Here is a 19938-nt window from a genome sequence, read left to right as displayed (position 1 = left end):
TCGAAAACGAAAACTTAGTCATCCCTATTCGAATAATGTTTGAATGTTTCAGTGACTTTTTAATATTATATATAACATTTCTCATTAAACAGTTGTGCAAAATATAGATAAAATGTAAATAAAAAGAGCATTGATAAAAGTAAGAGTTTCTTAGCTGACTTAATAAATAATAATAATAATAATAATAATAATAATAATAATAATAATATATGAAGGTCTTCGCTAATATCATCATTACGTTGTAAATTCCTATGCACTAAAGTTTGTATACTTTTAGAGAGAGAGAGAGAGAGAGAGAGAGACTCATTCCTTCCCAAAGACACTGTGTTATATAACGAGTTGAGAAAGAGAGAGAGAGAGAGAGAGAGAGAGAGAGAGAGAGAGAGAGAGAGAGAGAGAGAGAGAGAGAGAGAGAGAGTGAGTCCGGCAAGGAAAAAATTTCCTGCACGCCAACAGTCTTGCCATATGATGATGATGATGATGATGATGATGATGATGATGATGACAACATAGCCAGCTCTTGAGAAACAGGCTGAACGGCGAACGGATAGCGAAAAAGGAGCTAAGATGGTCTTTTCGAGACAGGCACAGAAACAGACAAAAGAATGGTTATAAAACTGAGATGAAAGTTCCGTCGATAAAAGAGAGAAAGCTGTATTTTGGCGAAGAATAATATTGAACGAAAAACAGGATGTCTGTTATAAAACGCGAATTTAGAATTCCGTTTAATTGCTGCCCGAAAGTTCCGTCGATAAAAGAGAGAAAGCTGTATTTTGGCGAAGAATATGGATATTGAACGAAACAACAGGATCTCTGTTATAAAACGCGATTTTTGAATTCCGTTTAATTGCTGCCCGAAAGTTCCGTCGATAAAAGAGAGAAAGCTGTATTTTGGCGAAGAATATGGATATTGAACGAAACAACAGGATCTCTGTTCAGTTTTGGACCTAATCTGAAAACGATTTTGTCCCGTAAAGATAATATATATTTAAATGTTATAGTTTTTTTTCAGGCTCAAAGCAGCCATGATGGTTTTTTTTAATTTATTTTTACAGTGTTCTGAAGCTTAAGGTCAACGCTCCTGCGTTGAGAAATGTCATGTACACCCTAATGTTAGTTTTAAATTTTGACACAAAACGTAAGTCTTGCGAGTTGTAACGGGCCAAAGTGAGGCTGATAAATTCTTACAAATATTTTGAATCCGTTTATCGGTCTAATTACCGAGGTTTATTTTAAGTACCAGCCATTTTATGGCCTTATCAAAGCATAGGCCTACAAGGAAATCATTAGTCCCAAGCTGGTGCTTTTCCAGTGAAAGTAAGGGATATTTTAAAAACTTGAAGGTCACGGGTAGATTATACGCCAGTGTATAAGTTTCATGGCTAGCAAGGCCTAATTGTTTCTGCGGTTACTGTTTAAAATAAAAACAAACAAAAGGCTGGTAAGGTAACTGAACCCTGTCAGGTGCGGGTAAAATGGCTTCTTGCGTGATGAACATGTACGCTATAGCTCGTCCAGTGACCATTCTCTCGTATGTACTTTATTTAGGACGCGTTCCCTTAACGTAAGCTTTTCATCAAGTATGACTGCGGAAATAAATCATCCACCTCCAGCCAGTTCAGGCTAGCTTGGCCCACTTGGTTTCTGCGCAGAGAAACTAGTCTCATACAAAGTGAATACAACAGGTTTCTCTTTTTTTTATGCTCATGGTGAAATGTGATTTCTACCACTAGAATATATTCGTGTGACGAAAAATACATTTATTGTTGGTTATAAACAGAGCGTTTTTGTTGTCTGTGAACATAGTAATATTGTTGGCTGTAAATAAAGTGAGTTAAAGTATGCGTCCTTGAAGTACACCAATACAGTATGTGGATTCGTGTGGGGAATTGGTAAAATATTTTGTGATTATTTTCATTTAAGATCCTGCAATAATTTAACTGACACGTGGGTATTTATTTAAATGTTACGGGTATAAACTTTTCTCTTGTGGAATACTGTTGTACCTTGGTTGTACCTATTGTTTTGGAGGTACATTCTTTGTGTACACGCTTACGGGTATTCTCTCTCTCTCTCTCTCGTAATCACTGTAGCCCTATGAGGAAATCTGTCTACAGTCAGAAGCAAGACGTTAGCATCACGGATGCTCTCTGCTCCTCCGTGATAAAGTATCCGGGTGAAAGGAAAGAATATGCCAAAATACCGTCAAGATCCGTGTAAATGCCCTTTCTCTCGCCCTTGGGGGATGAGAGAGAGAGAGACACACACACAGAGATAAGAGGGGAGGTGACAACATCCTCCGTGTGCGGTAGGAAGTTGGTTATAGTGTGAGTGAGTGTGGTGGTAACATAACCCCTTCAAGAGAGCTTAACAACCCCCCTCCCCCCTCAGTCCTTTTCCTCCCTCCGTCTCCCTCTTCCTCCCCTCCCCTCCCCTCCTACCAACAATCCATCCCTCCCCGCACAGCGATGACGTCACGCGAACCCGCACGTTGATCTCTCCTAATGTGTGTTTAGCTTTTTAATGAGAGTGGCCAGCTTACCAATTTCGTCCAATATTTCTCTTTGGCCTTTTGTTTATCGCGCGCGTTTAATTTAGGCAATGGCTCTCCACAGTCGTCATGGAAATGTTTCTTCTGTGTCATGTAAAGATATTCTTGTTCGAGGGCGAATTTCAGTCTAGTGAAGTTCTGAACGCGTTGGTTTTGGTAGGGTTTTCAGTCTAGGATGTAGACTGAAGTCAATAAGAGACGTCAGTGTTAAGACGAATGTCTTATAGTGGCTCGGTGACTCAACAGCGAATTACTCCAGCGGATTACTTCATCGCGATATTAGTCACTCTGGTAATTCTGCGGAAGTATTTGAAGTACGTTTGATCTTGGAAAATGTTAGTCTCACACACACACAGGCAAAAGACTTTCTTGTAAAAACCAGCGGTTGTTTTTCGCTGTGTAACGATGATATGTTAAAAATTCCTTTTGCAGAGTTCATTTTCATATATAAATTTCATTCGACTTTTCTTTTAGAATATTCTACCAATAAGTGTTTCGTGTGTGTGTGTGTGTGTGTGTGTGTGTGTGTCGTTTATTATGTAAATATCCAAATTTAGGATTCACTTCAACTCCTTCTGGAAATAAACTAAGACACACTAAATTCTTTTTTCTATTATTATGTAAATAACCGGTTCGTCCCCAGAACTGGATGTCAGTGCAAGATGGGCGTCGCCTTGACATATCCAATTAAAGCCGTTCTCCTGTGGGACACAGGACTATAGGACTTGGCAGGATCGGTAAACAGGTCGGGTTTTCAAGTAGGATTTTGACTAAGACTTGGCAGGATCGGTAAACAGTTCGGATTTTCAAGTAGGATTTTGACTAGGACTTGGCAGGGTCGATAAACAGGGCGGATTTTCAGGTAGGATTTTCCAGTATGATTTCTTTCCGCGTGGATTTTCAAAATGTTTTAATCTGATGGGTCTATGATTAAATAGCGTTTTTACTCTTTGTGTTTATGATTTAGGGGGTTACGACCTGGTTGAATCTTGTAGGCCTAATTGGCAGAATTCAAAAGCGTAGAACAACAACAAAACCTAACCACTGCGCCACCAAGAAGGGCGAAATCTAATATTGCCTTAAAAACTCATTGATCTACATCGAAGTTAGATATTTCACCAAAGCCACAATGAACCCAAATTTGTATGTACAGTACGTTACATGGTTCTAATATACGTGATCAGTTTACTTAAATATTTAATTAGAGTCAAAAGCTATCAAACTGAGTCACCAATGTATAGATGATTTCAACTTGGCCTCAATAAATAAAATTATGTTTTAAGCAGAATGATTAGAAGAAATGGGATAAATTCATAGACCTATCCTTCTTGGGGGTGGAGGACAATGGACAAGTACTGCATATTATATATATATATATATATATATATATATATATATATATATATATATATATATATATATATATATACACTCTCTCTCTCTTATCTCTCTCTCTCTCTCTCTCGTTTGAATATCAATAGCATACGTTTTAAAAACAATATATGTATAGTATATGTATAGCCATGAAAAGCTAATAGTTCTGAGAAGCCGGGCAAAACCCTATTACGAAAATATACTAATCTGCGTGTCGTTCCTTCGTGAACTTATTTTTTTTTCTTATTATTGTCTGTCTGTGTCTGTCTACAGACATTTCTGTCTTCCTTGAGGCGTGAGGGTCCTTCTCTCCCGTCTGAATAGTACGGTAATAGACCATTGTCGAGTCGACAAAGAAACCAGCTTTGCATAGAGCCCCATTAAATATATTCTGCTCACGCGTAAGCTAGAAGCATTTTTGTTTATATTCCTTTTTTGTATCTCCTGCTGCTTCTCGTTCTTTAATCTATTCGTTTTCGTGCCTTACGTAAACACAAGAGCTGTGTGGAGGTTACGAAAAACACACACATCCACATCCACACACACACACACACACAGAGCTTTGATGTCTGTCCTATGAGTAATGATTTCCTATAAATTTTTCGCGCAAACTGTCTGTAATGATGCGTTTGATGAACGTAGCAGCAGAGGGAGTGTGGTCAGCTCACTGAAATATTGACGCTTTTTTCCTGCTTTCAGTCACCTCTCTCTCTCTCTCTCTCTCTCTCTCTCTCTCTCTCTCTCTCTCTCTCTCTCTCTCTCTCTCTCTCTCTCAGACACCAGTGACGATGTATTCAGATTCATTAACCTTAAGTAATCAATAAACACCAATTTCTAATATTATTATTATTATTATTAGCGCCGTGACTTCAAGCACTCGTGGGGAGTGGGGGAAGGCGCCCTTTGCATGACAGTAGACGAGGTGATACTCGAGCCTCGTCTTCGTAATCAATGTTGAAAGGGGAAGGGAGCGCGGGGGACGCGCCCCCTTCCTGTTTGTGCAAGGCGTGTTTGTGTCATCCGAGAAATGACTGTGTGATGTTTGTTAATTTTTCTTGTCCGTTTGTGTAATTAGCTCTATGGTTTTGTAAACAATATCGGGGGTAGTGCCGGCGGTGGACCTCACGGAGTGCACTGTAGGCATTACTAAAGGTTCTTTGAAGCAGTTCCTTCGGCCCCTAGCTGCAACCCCTTTCATTCCTTTTACTGTACCACCTTTCGTATTACCTTCCTTCCATCTTGCTATCCACCCTCTCCTAACAATTATTGTTTCATAGTGCAACTGCGAGGTTTTCCTGTTACACCTTTCAAACCTTCTCACTGTCAATTTCCCTTCCAGCGTTGAATGACCTCATAGGCCCCAGCGCTTGGCCTTTGGCCTAAACTCTATATTCCATTCCATTCCGATAGTGTCTTACGGTTAATGATAAGATGCAAAATGATCTTGATACCATGAATTATAATACTATTATGGCTAATATTAAATGCTACTTACAATTGGAATTGGAATATAGAATTTAGGCCAAAGGCCAGGCGCTGGGACCTATAGGGTCATTCAACGCTGAAAGGGAAATTGGCAGTAAGAAAGATCTGAAAGGTGTAGCAGAAGGAATACCTCGCAGTTGCACTATGAAACAACTGCTGTTAAAAGAGAGGGTGGAAAGTCAGACGGAAGAAAGAGAATATGAACGGAGATACAGTAAAGAGAATGAAAGAGGTCGCAGCTAAGGCCTAGGGGACGCCGCAAAGAACCTTGCATAACGCCTACAGTGTGAATACGACCAACAGTAAAGATAAGATTAACTTTATGCTACTATCAGTGCAACTTCTGCCTGACAGTTATAAACAGAGCAGTGACAAATGCACTAAAACTTTTAGTGTTTATTGCTCAATTTGTCTGGGCTCCCGAATCCGGAAGAGTAAGTCAAAACTGATTTATTTTTGTTGGTTATTTCATCACTCCCTTTTGGTCTCTTTTCATTCTGATTTCAAACTTGCAGAGCAATCATTGCACGCTGAATTTCCTTGTTTGTATCATTATAGTTGAATTGTGTATGCATATACACACATCCCTTTATACATAGTCAATTTGTAATGCATGTATATACATGCATACTCTGTATACATAGTTAAATTGTATATGCATATACACCCATAATACTTAAATTGTGTATGCATACACACACATACTCTATACATAAGTAAAATGTATATGCATAAACACGCATACTTTTATACATACTTAAATTGTGTATGCATGCACACGCATACCCTATATACTTAGGTAAATTGTATATGCATAGACACGCATACTTTATATACATAGTTAAACTGTGTATGCATACCCACGCATACTCTATATACATGGGTAAATTATGTATACATATACACGCATGCTTTATTCACATCCTTTAAACTTTATTATGTCACTTATTATTATTATTATTATTATTATTATTATTATTATTATTATTATTATTATTACGTACAACGGCCAACTCTTAGCAGATATCAGCCATTCTTTTCAAGAGGACATTATTATTATTATTATTATTATTATTATTATTATTATTATTATTATATTTCCGTTTCTTCTTCGTTGTTCGTTAACGCTAATACATTCGTTCTTTGTTTCTCATTCACAGGAACAAGAACTCAACCTCACGCCTCCGGAGAGAAAGTAGCGAAACAGAGGCCTTAATAAACCCGTAAAAAAGGTCTTCGAAGCAATAAAACAATAGCTATTAAAAAAAAAAAAAACGAAGACAATAGCTAGTACAAGAATACAGCCACGCCCACCGCATGCTTCTTCGTCAAAATGGAAGGAAACAAGCCAGTGACGTCATCGCCGCACTCGAATCAAACAGCGGGGAGGTAAAATATCGAGGGAAGAGCATTTAGCATTAAACGGTATCATCTGTCCATGGCGCTCGATTTGAATGTCAGAGGTGAAGGTAAAACCTCAGCAGGTTTATATAGCTCCCCCAACGACGCCTCTTCCGTCCAGGTTACTTTTTAGAAGCCCGTGTGCGGGTTACTTTTTTAAAAGCCTGCGTACAGGTTACTTTATTTTTTTTTTTAGAAGCCTGCTTCGATATCAGCGAGCTCAGCTCGACGGATAGAGACTACCTGGGCTTCATCCACAGTCGGCAACAATTAGACGCAAAGTGACGATGATAAAGAGTTGTATGTTGCCGCAGCGAGAGACTGAACTGATCAATTTTGACAGAAGGCTATGTCCAGGCTTTTTATAGTTTAAAGATATGTGTTTGTACTCGCAAGGGACAGAACGCATTTGTTAACGCACGAATGACAAACCTTTCGGGCGAAACAACCGCTTCCCCGAACCGTGGTGAACTGGAGCTGATTAAATATGTCGAGTGAAAAGAAGCTATGACAGTTCCCATCGTAAATCAGTTAATACTGATGCGTTCGTTCGGTGCCTGTAACACCATTCTCTGACGGGACGGGAAGACTCCCATTCACAGCCATTTGCAGCGGTCAGACCCATCCGTCACCATCAATTACCCCCCAGTCAGGATTGATGATCGTCATCAACTCCAACATGCTGCCGGGGGACTCGCCTCGCCTGAACCTCGTGACGTCATCACGGGACTATCTGGCTAATGTGGATTACCCTCTGCGTCCGAACGTGCACAGGATGTGGGGGAAGCTGCAGAGGCCTAGGAGCAAGTGGCAGTGTTGTTATTTCCCGCAGTCCTTCCCTGTTTACAGAATGCAGAGGATGATCAGCATGATCCTGTGTCTGTTGGTCATGGTTTTACTGTCCGTCATCGCTTTCGTCTTGGTGCAGATCGTGCCCCCGCAGCAGATGGCTAAAGCGAAGTCAGTCTCCCCCGGGGATGTCATCGAAACTGGGGTCGGGAGTGAAGAGGACTACAGAAAACGGGAGTCCGGGCTGGGTCTCGTCCGTACCGCTAGGAAACTGGAGGACCACGCAGAGTACAAGAGAAGCGTCGACGACGACTACAGCGAAGCGGAGGACGACTACGCCGCCGACGACGAGGACGACGACCTGATCCTGAACAATTACGGGGACAACGAATACGAGGAGGAGGAGGACGACTACAACAAAAACCCGGTGTTCGACATGAAGTACTTCGACTTCTCGGCAAAAGCGCGGGAAAGTCAGAGAGGTGAGGACAAGGCGGATTCAGAAAAGGGCAAGAGCAGAGACGCGTCAGCCTTCACGACCCCGCCCATCGGCCAGAAGTGGGAAAACTTGCCCAAAGTGACAGTGGAAAGTGAGTTCAGAATGGATATCATCGAAGACGGGGTCGTGTTTTCACAATCCGTCGAGGCCTTGTTGCCCGAACCAGAACTGAGAGATGCCAGAGTTGGTGAGATGCAGAGTCAGATGAGGTCGGGAGAGGTCACCGTTCTCCAGGAACCCACCTGGGAAAAGTGTGGGAGGCCCAAGAACCAGTGGTTGGAGATGTCTTCGGGCGATGCTGCTTGCGCTAGATACAGGTAAGATGGTTCTTGTGATAATAATTTTGCCGTTTCACAATACCTGTCTTCTGTAATAATAAAATCGGAGTGGATCTTGTTTGTCCTACCCCGGGTGACAGTAGGGGAGACGTGACTCAGCCACCCTCCTCCTGCAAACCTGTTTGTCCGCCCCAGGTGGGGGGGGCGAGGTAGGTGGGGATCGGCAGAGTAGGGAGGATATCAGCACCGGGGTTTTATAATAAACCTTTATATCTTACAAAGGTTCAAATGCACGCCATTCCCGGCATGGTTCTTTGAAGTAGGAAATTCCAGTTCCAAATAACAGTAACCTTGCATATAATAATAATATAATAATAATAATAATAGTACTTGAAAGATTAATTATCATTTGTTCAAATATACCCAACCATCTAAACGTCTTTGAAATGTTCTATAAAACATGTTCACTATTATTAACACCATTACAATCTTGTTGATGAAATTGACGTAGTTTTGGCAAGAAGAGTTATCACCAGGGTAACTACTGGTGGCACGATAAAAAAAACCATTGTTACATGACCAAATTATTTATAACACCAACAGCATTTTATGGAACAAGAAACTTGATTATTACTATTTATGTTATTGTTGTTAGGGCGCACCAGCGTATTATTATTATTATTATTATTATTATTATTATTATTATTATTATTATTATTATTATTATTATTATCCAAATCCCAGAAATTAGAGATGGTTTTGTTTTATTCATGTAATACAATTATTATTATTATTATTATTATCATCATCATTATTATTATTATTATCCAAAGCCCCTCAGATTCGAGTGGGTTTCTTTTATCCGTATAATAACACCAGTAATTAACATTATAATTAAAAAACGCTCTTGCACACATAATCGTTCTCACTACAGTATTGCCGCAAACTATCTTATGTGTAAGTTGCTAAGTACATGTAAGTTTAACCTAACCACCCTCTCTCTCTCTCTCTCTCTCTCTCTCTCTCTCTCTCTCTCTCTCTCTCTCTCTCTCTCTCTCTCTCTCTCTCTCTCTCCTTTAGATAATTGTTGTTGGCGTTTCTCTTTATCTCTCTGTTTTCTTTGAATAATTTTTGTTGATTCTCTCTCTCTCTCTCTCTCTCTCTCTCTCTCTCTCTCTCTCTCTCAGAGACTCCCACACCTTCCTCACGAGGCGCGCAGTGTAAATGCTTCCCTTCGCGCGCTCGTGCAGTGACTTTTCGTCACTTTCCCCCTTCGCGCCCTGCGAGTTCGTGATGTAATCCGACCCCAGAGAGCCTCTCCCCCCCCACCCCCGTCCTCTTCCATAAACCAGTTTGTTGTCTATTAAAGGCCGTTTGTTGAGTTTTCACGCCCGTTGACAGAAGTGGGGCGGTGTATCCGGCATACGGCTGGGCCTGTGCGTTTCGTTAGATATTGTGAATTATGTTATTATATTGTTTTCCCGGCTTTCGTCGAGGTTTTATTATTATTATTATTATTATTATTATTATTATTGAGATGACGAGCCCTATTCATGTGGAACAAGCCCACCACAAGGGCCACTGACTTGAAATTCAAACTTCCAAACAATATTATTATTATTATTATTATTATTATTATTATTATTATTATTATTATTATTATTGAGATGACGAGCCCTATTCATGGGTAACAAACCCACCACAAGGGCCACTGACTTGAAATTCAAGCTTCCTAAGAATATTATTATTATTATTATTATTATTATTATTATTATTATTATTATTATTATTATTCGGATCCCCAACATTCAAACAAAGAATTATTATTATTATTATTATTATTATTATTATTATTATTATTATTATTATCAGGGATCTCAAAAGCTCTCCAATCATTATTATTATTATATTCAGCTCATCAGAGACCAACAGGGTCAAAGAAATATCATTATTATTAACTCTGGCCCATCAGAAATCAATACCGTCACTTCTTCAAGCGAAGTCACGAGAACCAAGATCTTCACAAAACAAAACAGAAACAAAAAAAAACATGTTACAAAAAAAAGAAGTTATCATGAAACCAGAAATCATAAACCTAAGAAGAGAATCAAGGTAATCGAGAGACGGAGAATCTAGAACGCTGGGAATATCTGCTTATTGAGTAATGTTCCCCCCACCCCCGGGAGTTGTGGGGGCGGGGGCGGGGAGTAGTGCCGTCAGTGTATCTGACGCGGTGCGCTGTAGGCTTCACTCAAGGTTCTTTGCGGCGTCCCTTCGGCCCCTAGCTGCAACCCCTTTCATTCCTTTAACTGTACCTCCGTTCATATTCTCTTTCTCCCATCTTGCTTTCCTTCCACCTCTCCTAACAGTTGATCCATAGTGCAACTGCTTTGAGGTTTTCCTCGTGTTACACCTTTCAAACCTTTTTTCTGCCAATTTCCCTTTCAGCGCTGAAGGTCCCAGCGCTTGCCCTTTGGCATAAATTCTGTAATCTATTCTTTTCTGTTCTTGAGTAGTGGGACTTAGAAGACCTGCCAGTAATATAATGCCAGTATATGAAACTTACAAAAATTGGTTTTAATTTGACTATTTAAAATGCTCGGACATTTGCAGTATTCTTGTAATGAGTAGAAAGCACAGATTCAAGAATTTAATACAGGGGGTGGGGATTAAGCTGTAAACATACAAAGTATGCTAATGAAGTTTATATTAGTCGAAATGCCACTGAAGTTAGAACTATTATTATTATTATACTCAGTGTCCAAATATTCCTATGTAACAAGCATAACATTAACGTTAACTTGCGAATAAAAGTTCCACCAAAGACGATATTCATATGTTGGAAAGTTAGAAAAATCAGAAAAGATTTAATGAATTAACAAGGATATATATATATATATATATATATATATATATATATATATATATATATATATATATATATATATATATATATATATATATATATATATATATATATATATATATATATATATATATATATATATATATATTTCAGCCAAGAGAAGGGAAGACTGTTGGTACTGAAAACCTCGCTTGTTGTCTGACAGTCAAGGGAATGAAAGACCTCAGATACTGAAACGCCACTTGATAGTTTGACAGGAAAGGGAAAGGAAGTTCTCTGTTACTGAGAAACCACTTGGTAGGTTGACAGCCTAAGGAATGGAAGGCCCTAGGTAATGAAGGACCGCGTGACAGTTTGCCAGTCAAGAAAATTGGCGACCCCTGGTACTGAAAAATGTCAGGATTTCTTGACAGGTTGACAATCAGAGGAACAGAAGGCTTTCTGGTGTCGAAAGAACGCTTGCATTTAGTAATGGTATACGGTAAAAGATCCGAGACGCACAGGTTATATGCTTTGTCTCTACAGGAAACCTTACGAACAGTACCCAACTTATGGCTTCCTTGTGGTAATTGAGTTTATCACAATCTTATTTGTGCTGATAAATGGGACACAAGTATGGTAGCTTGCTCACTCAAGTCGCTCTGTCAATGTGTTTGACCAAAATTATGAAATACCTAGGAAACACTACTGGTATAGGCCTAGGAGATTTGGGAGGATGAAGGGATCACCTTCATAGGCCTATACTTTTCGAATAGGGGTCTGTCGCGTCATTGTGGATTAAACTCCAATCTTCTGCTGCCTTCGTATTTTTCCTTTTTCTTGTATCTCTCTTGCGTTAGAGGTTGGCCCTCCCTTCGGCTCTGCTAAAAAAAAAAAAATCACACTTCATCGTTCAACTTCATGTTATAATCTTTATCATGTCGATAATCATCATCAAGCTTCAAAGAGTTAGTCTTTATAGCGGACATCCCAAATTGCTTCATTCAAGCAGAAGTCTTGAAGAAGTCAGTCTAATCCCACGCAAGTCTTAGAACGATTGTCAGATCTTCCAAAGAAGGTATCTTCCAGTCTTATAATCTACCCAAAGTCCCAGAACTCACAAAGAAGACCATCAAGCCTTATATTCTAGCAAAAGTCTCAAGGGAGACGGACGAAATCAAAGGAACAGCGAACATATTTATCGAATGCATACGAGCCGGATCTACCAGGTGTTGAATTCCTGTTTGATCATGACGCTGCACTGGCTCACTCGCAAACCGGTTACGTTCGCTGCTTCAGTTCACTTTCATCTGATACCTCCTCTAGTCCGCGAGCACTCTTCTTCTTCTTCTTCTTCTTCTTCTTCTTCTTCTTCTTCTTTTCTTCATGCTCTGGGGTATTATAGATGTTATTCTTCATGTTACTATCATTATTCCTCGTTTCGTGTCAGGAGAGAGAACCAGTCCTCAGTAAAATGAATCAACCCGAAGAAGCCGTGGCGTAATGCATTCGTCTTGCATATTGCTAAAATGTCATAAGAACGGGAAGGATGAAAAAGCTAGCTTACGGTTCTTACGGAGGAAATATTCTATTTTGGTCTGATAACTGTGAAAAAAAAATCACAACCTGTTACTCATTATCAAAATGAGTGATTGCGTGTGTTTTTTTTTTTTCTAGTCATTTAACCAAAATAAAAGCTTTATCTCCTCATGAATTGACAATTGTACGTTAACTTTCACGTGTACGAGTATTACTCATTTTCCTTGCAGTGTCAATTGATAAAGTTAGGATACGACAGATAACAGTAACACGAGCAATCGAAATGATAACAGTAACAGAAGTCAAATGAACCTTGAAAATGTCACATTAAAAGCCAATAACCGTCCAGCTATTCAGTTCAGCCATGACAGTTATCATACGTATAAACAGTCTGATCCACAATACAGTTCATATTTAGATAACTGTGCCACAATACCGTAGACAATGAAAGGCATTATAAGAGAATGTCGAGACGGCTAGGCTCAGCCTAACGAACATTGTAGGTTACTGCCTTCCCGAAGCTGACTGGTGTAGGTTGGTCGTTGTATATAAATCCTGCCTTATGCCAGCTCGAACGGTAACCGGAAAGTTAGAGTACAGTAGCAATATTTAAAATACATAAGCCTGTTGTGGACCTTTGGACTCGACGGCAGGCCTAAAGGTGTAATATAATACTTTACATCTGAATAAGCTCTTGAAGAGCATATCAATCACCGCTGTGACACCAACCGTGTAATAAAAGTTTTCATTTGTAAATTTTACAGGTTTGTCTACAACTTTTTGTTGGATAAACTTTGAGCGTGACAGTGTTTGAAACTGAAGAGTGTGAACACGACGCCATGAATAGGTAATGACAGTCTGAAGTCTGGGATAAGTATCTTTTCATCCCAGTGGAAGATTCAGCCGCTGTACTTCGGGACTTGTCACGTACTCGTTTTGAAACATCTCTGGTACCTGATTATAGCCTCATAGATAATGACAGGCGTCTCGCGGCCACCTCTCGGGAACGCCGTTTTGATAGCAGTTTTGCACGGGGGCGCGCACACACACGTATATATATATATATATATATATATATATATATATATATATATATATTATATATGTGTGTGTGTGTGTGTGTGTGTATGTATGTATGTATAAAGAGATCATTTATATAAATATTTATGTAATTATGTATTACAAGTAGAGAGCATTTCATAATTGTTGAAGTAATTTTGCCAACTTGACACGCACTCTTGTGGCTGTTTTCTATTATAGGAAAATCAATCAAAGTTATATATATATATATATATATATATATATATATATATATATATATATACATATATATATATATATATATATATATATATATATATATATATATATATATATATATATGCACATCTCGACTGTATGTTTTATTTATATATTTATTCCTTCATTCTAAATTACTTCAACAATTCAGAAATATTTTCTCTACTATTATTCATTTTTATTTATATATATTCATTTAATTTCCAGATTCCCAGACGACTACCTACTCGTAGGAGAGGTCCTCAGCTTTTACCTGTCCCGTGTGTTGGGCGTAGGTCACGTGCCTCCTGTGGTCTTGAGCCAACCCTCGGGGGAGCGTTGGCAACGCGTTGCGAAGGAAATGCAACGGGCCGGGTGGGGCGACGCCCCGGTGGTAGTCCTGACCCCCTGGATACCGGATCTTGTGAGGTAAGAGAGAGAGAGAATATTTATCTTGCTAATAGGAGAGGTTCTCAGCATAGACCTACTTAATTTACGGAATGGTACTAAGGCATACACAAAGGGATTCCAGTCATATAATGTCTTGGTTTGTTTATGCCAAGCTGTGACCGTTTCTGGCTTAAGCCCCCTCCCCCAAACCCGTATCTCCCCAACCCCCACCCGCGTGAATACGTCGGATTATCCGCTTGTAAAATCTGCCAGGTGAAAGTTTTGGTACGTGGCGGAGCCGTCAGCTCAACGGGATATTGGTGTGAGGAGGACCAGCTTAAAGTTAGTGTCTTTTATATATATTTTTATTTTGTTTTATATTGATACTGTGTCCACCAGACTTTTATACACATTTGTTGGCGTTCTTTGTAAGGGAACTATTTTTTTTGCTTCAGTTATTGTTATTATTATTATTATTATTATTATTATTATTATTATTATTATTATTATTATTCAGAAGATGAACCTATTCATATGGAACAAGCCTACCACAGGGGCCATTGACTTGAAATTCAAGCTTCCAGAGAATATAGTGTTCATTTATTATTACGGTATTAAATATTATTCAGAAGATGGACCCTATTCATGTGGAACAAGCCCACTGACTTGAAACTCAAGCTTCCAAAGAATATTATGGACTTCATTCGAAAGAAGTAACAGAGAGAGAGATCAGTTTTTTTAAAGATATATCAACAAATTAATAAACGCATATGATTTTATATAATTTTTAAAGGTAGCTGTTTCTCTGATCCAAATGCACTAGGCTGATGATATGCACATTGCTTCAGTTTAAAAGCCGATTTACTCTAAAAAAAAATTAACTTTCACTCTAGATATTCCACTCTAGGCCGTGCCCACACCTCCGTCCTTATTATGACGATGGGACAGAAACCCTTTGTGTGACTATTTTTATTTATTTATTTTTTTTTTTTTTGTACCCACGCCAACTCGCTCTCATTAATAATATCAAAGGTGACATTCATATAGAAACGAGTGTGCTGAATGCAGATGTCCTTATTCTGAACGTTTGATGTTTCATTTAATTTTCCTGTGTCGCCTCTAGCGATTTTTTTTTTTTCATAATTCATGTTCATTTCCATTAAATTATTATACTGATGTGCAAAAGGTCAGAGATAGCCTCCGCTGTGCAACGTGCTGTCTTATTTTTCCCAAAATGTGAAACTGTTTTGGAAATGGAGTATAAAATTTAGGCCAAAGGCCAAGCGCTGGGACCTAGGAAGTCATTCAGCGCTGAAAACATCATTAAAACAACTGCTATAAAAGAAGGGAGAAAAAGAATATGAACGGAGGTATAATAAAGCGAATGAAAGAGGTTGCAGCTAGTGGCCGAAGGGACACTTTAAAGAACCCCCCCCCTCCCCCACACGGGACATACTGCATCAGTGAAGTACGAAAAATAACTGACGTATAGAAAATATTGGTAAAATATCTTAGATAAGGATTCTATACATAATCCCGTTGATTTCTCCTTGCTAAAACATGTAACCAATTCCTGCAAAAACTTAAGATATAAAAAAATTCTTTTTCTCCCACAGGGACCACATGCCGTCGATCCTCGTCAACGCCCTCATGGAGAGTAAAACCCTGAGTGCCATCGCCACAAACAACCTTCCTGAAGCAAAGGCCCCTAACCCCAAAAACGCCAAGACGAACAGCCTGAAGAAGGCAGCAGAGAGAGACCTCAAGGCAAAGGACGCCATCACCCCGGACCAAAAAGGCTTGAGGCCGAGGAGTCTGCTGCTGCTGCTGCAGGAGGCGGAGACCCCCCGAGGGACGTCAGGGAACTGTCTGAGAGAGACCTGATCAAACTGCTTCAGTGGAGTGACTTGCTGGTGTTCGATTACCTGACCGGAAACTACGATCGCGTTGCCTACATGCAGGACGCCGCTGAGAAAGAGGGACGCCTGCGTGTCCTCAGCGGGACGGTTCATAATCTGGTGAGGTTTGGTCGTTGCTGTTTTGTAGATTAAGCCGTTGTGTCAGCCAGCACGGGCTCTTGCTCTTGGGGCAGAACGTACTAAAGGGTTTGGTTTAAGATCTTTAGGTCTAGGTTTGGTCGTGGGGTCTCCTTATATATACTTTTTAAAATCATGCTGGTTGCGCCAGACCGCTATAGTCAGTTGCAAGTTTCAGTAACGTAACGGAAATATGAAAAGTAACTTATATTCTTTGATGTTTTCATCCAACTTTTTAAGTTATTTTTCTTTTAAAATTTTAAGTATTTTTCTTTTAACTCGGTGAGACGGACAGTATATCATCTTCTCATGGCCTTATGAAGCTTTTAACAAATTTTCTTTTTTCCCCCCAGTGGGACGAACACTATTTAACTTTTCACAATCTTCTTTGACTCAAACATTACACACACACACACACACACACACACACACACACACACACACACACACACACACACACACACACACACACACACACACACACACACACTTCCCGCACTCGAATTGCCGTTAATAGGGTATATAGTATTTTGGTTTTAAGATAGACCCATCGAATTCTATGCCTGATTTCTGTTTCAGCGTCTAATCATTATACAATTTCATGTCTAATCAATTCTGAGTCTGTGTCTAATTCACTGATTTTTTTTACTAATCACTTGTGAATATTTACTTTTTACTAATCACTTGTGAATCTACTATGTCTGACCGACCGCAATTTCCTCATAGGTGCGCAACACGAAGACGGACGCGCTGTGGTTGCTGGACAACGAGTCGGGACTGATAGACGCCTACACCCTGCTCTACGGCACAGCCGACCCAGTGCAGTCCAGCAGATTCAACCACTTCCACAGGCAGATGCTGGAGAGCATGTGCATCTTCCGCCGGTCGACCATGGAAGCCGTGTTGGGACTCCACCGCCACCCGGAACCTCACGCCTTCCTCGTGGACTTTGCCAGGAGACACGAACCCCTTTTCCACTTGCTCCCAGACCCCCTCAAGAATCCTCTCTTCGCGAAGTACTTCCCCGTCCGCGTGGGGGAGGTCTACGAATGGATGTCGGCTTGCGCCGACAAAGTACAAGAATATTCCAACAACAGATGACAGTGATTCGCGATGGTTCGCGCGTGCAATCCGAGATGTATATTTTTTATATATTTTTGTAAGACGGAATGAAATATATATACTGTACGCTGGAGCTTTTTGCTTTATGTTCTTTGTTTCTTTCGTCCACAGCAATCCTTGAGAGTGAAGATTCTGCAGGTTTATTCTTGTGATTACACACACACACACACACACACACACACACACACACACACATATATATATATATATATATATATATATATATATATATATATATAAAACCACCATAGTTTTGTACCATTTACACATGCATTATTGGGCCACAAATACCTCTTAATAGACGATATATATATATATATATATATATATATATATATATATATATATATATATATATATATACACGTGTGTTTCACTTTTTGGATATGCTTACCACTAAAACCACTTGAAAAAAAAGAAAAAAAGTACACCTTAGTTTAACCAGACCACTGAGCTGATTAACATCTATCCTAGGGCTGGCCCGAAGGATTAGACTTATTTTACGTGGCTAAGAACCAATTGGTTACCTAGAAACGGGACCTGCAGCTTATTGTGGAATCCGAACCACATTATGACGAGAAATGAATTTCTATCACCAGAAATAAATTCCTCTAATTCTTCACTGGCCGGCCCGAGACTTGAACGCGGGCCCAGCAGAGTGATAGCCGAGAACTATGCCGACCCGTCCAACGAGGAACTTTAAAGCCCCTTGAGATCCAAATGCAAGACTATGAAGTAATTCTGACGTAAGTAGCGCGATTCGAACCCGCTTCCAGAATGTCATAACGAGGTCACGTTGGCGACCTGACCGCCTATACTTTCTCGTGGTCAGGCCAGCAAGGTAACAATGAACGCTAGTGCGGCTTAGTATTGCACTGAAAAATGTCTATGCTTTTAAACTTTGGCGGAATATGACACACGAGTTGATTCACAGAAAATATTCTAATATTCAGCAGGTCTGTAATTTCCTGTTTGATATTAAATATGCAGAATATGCATGAACGTGGCTGGCCCCCGGGAACCAGCTGCAATAATTGTAAATTGTAATGACTAGGGTATTTGATATACAAATTTTTAATTTTTTATTAGTATTACTCTAACAGCCCTTTCTATAATAAATAATATATATATATAAAAAACATATATGTGTTTACCAATATAATATTGGATAATTCCTGATGCATAATACAGGAAGTTTCGAAACCTTAAAAATACATTATGAAATTGTCCCATTTTATTATACGTTCTTTATTACTTTATATATATATATATATATATATATATATATATATATATATATATATATATATATATATATATATCAATTATATTACCTAAATTATTTCTATGTCCAGCTCTTCTCCAGGCCCTAGCATTAAATTTCATGAACAGGTCAGTTCTGACTAGTCAACCCCACCCTCCCCGCCCACAAACACTTCTCAAGCCCAAATTCATGACTAAGCCCATTATCTACTAAATAAAGTTTGTTTTCGGATAATTATCATCATAAATTTCGATTATAACGAAAATGTAAAAACGATAAGGGCAGAAACGTAATATTGGAATGGAATGGAATATACAGTAGAGCTTAGGCCACAGGCCAAGCACTGGGACCTATGAGGTCATTCAGCGCTGGAAATGAAACTGAGAGCAGGTAGGTCTGAAACGTGTAACAGGAGGAAAACCTCGCAGTTGCACTATGAAACAATTGTTAGGAGAGGGTGGATAGGCCTAGCAAGATGGAAGAAAGATAATATGAATGGAGGTACAGTAAAAGGAATGAAAGGAGTTGCAGCTAGGGGCCGAAGGGACGCTGCAAAGACCTTTAGTAATGTCTACAGTCTACTCCATTAGGTGCACTGACGGCACTAACCCCCTACGAAGAGAAACGTACTATCGTTTTGACGAGTGAGCAAAGCTTCTTATTTACTTACACAGGTCGTTTCAGAAGGGTGAGTCGCTTAAGGTATTATTATTATTATTATTATTATTATTATTATTATTATTATTCAGAAGACTAACCCTATTCATATGGAAGACGCCCAAGGGGGGTCATTAACTTGAAATTCAGGCTTCCAAAGAACATGGTGTTCATTCGTAACAGGAAATACAGAAAGAAGAGATCAGTTATGAGAAAAGAAAATAAATGAACAAATGAGTCAATGAATACATAAAAATCTAAGTAAATTATAAAATACAAAGGGAACTGCTTTGAGGTAGTGATGCACTGCATCTTCGCTTGAACTTTTGAGGTTCAAATTGCACAACATTCTCAGGGATATTTTACTTTACATCGCTTAAGTTAAGACCCCGCTTGGCCCACCTCGAGATTTGAAAGTCGAGAGAAGAGG

At 39.4% G+C, this 19938-nt stretch overlaps 1 protein-coding gene and 1 long non-coding RNA gene across 2 annotated transcripts; both read left to right on the top strand.

Moving 5' to 3' along the window:
* The first annotated feature begins 2707 nt into the window (after positions 1 to 2707).
* LOC136846740 (uncharacterized) lies at positions 2708 to 6685 on the top strand. The gene is made up of 2 exons (XR_010855516.1): positions 2708 to 2842; positions 6571 to 6685. It is a non-coding gene; the product is annotated as an uncharacterized lncRNA (long non-coding RNA).
* A 644-nt stretch (positions 6686 to 7329) lies between these two features.
* On the top strand, positions 7330 to 17673 carry LOC136846739 (extracellular serine/threonine protein kinase four-jointed-like). Its single transcript, XM_067117915.1, has 5 exons — positions 7330 to 8416; positions 14268 to 14468; positions 16046 to 16106; positions 16166 to 16447; positions 17192 to 17673. Exons 1-5 carry the CDS (start codon positions 7470 to 7472, stop codon positions 17564 to 17566), a joined length of 1866 nt encoding a protein of 621 aa, XP_066974016.1. The 5' UTR covers positions 7330 to 7469; the 3' UTR covers positions 17567 to 17673.
* Positions 17674 to 19938: the final 2265 nt, after the last annotated feature.

The sequence above is a fragment of the Macrobrachium rosenbergii genome, chromosome 15 (genome assembly GCF_040412425.1).
Source record: "Macrobrachium rosenbergii isolate ZJJX-2024 chromosome 15, ASM4041242v1, whole genome shotgun sequence".
NCBI classification, from domain to species: domain Eukaryota; kingdom Metazoa; phylum Arthropoda; class Malacostraca; order Decapoda; family Palaemonidae; genus Macrobrachium; species Macrobrachium rosenbergii.
This window is presented reverse-complemented; position numbering and strand designations above follow the sequence as displayed.

Bases quoted from the DNA above. Each gene is read 5' to 3' on its own strand.
- LOC136846739 (XM_067117915.1), top strand. From the start codon at position 7,470: ATGATCGTCATCAACTCCAACATGCTGCCGGGGGACTCGCCTCGCCTG. The intron at 8,417-14,267 runs GTAAGATGGTTC...TTTAATTTCCAG, and splicing joins GCTGCTTGCGCTAGATACAG to ATTCCCAGACGACTACCTAC. The intron at 14,469-16,045 runs GTAAGAGAGAGA...TTTCTCCCACAG, and splicing joins TGGATACCGGATCTTGTGAG to GGACCACATGCCGTCGATCC.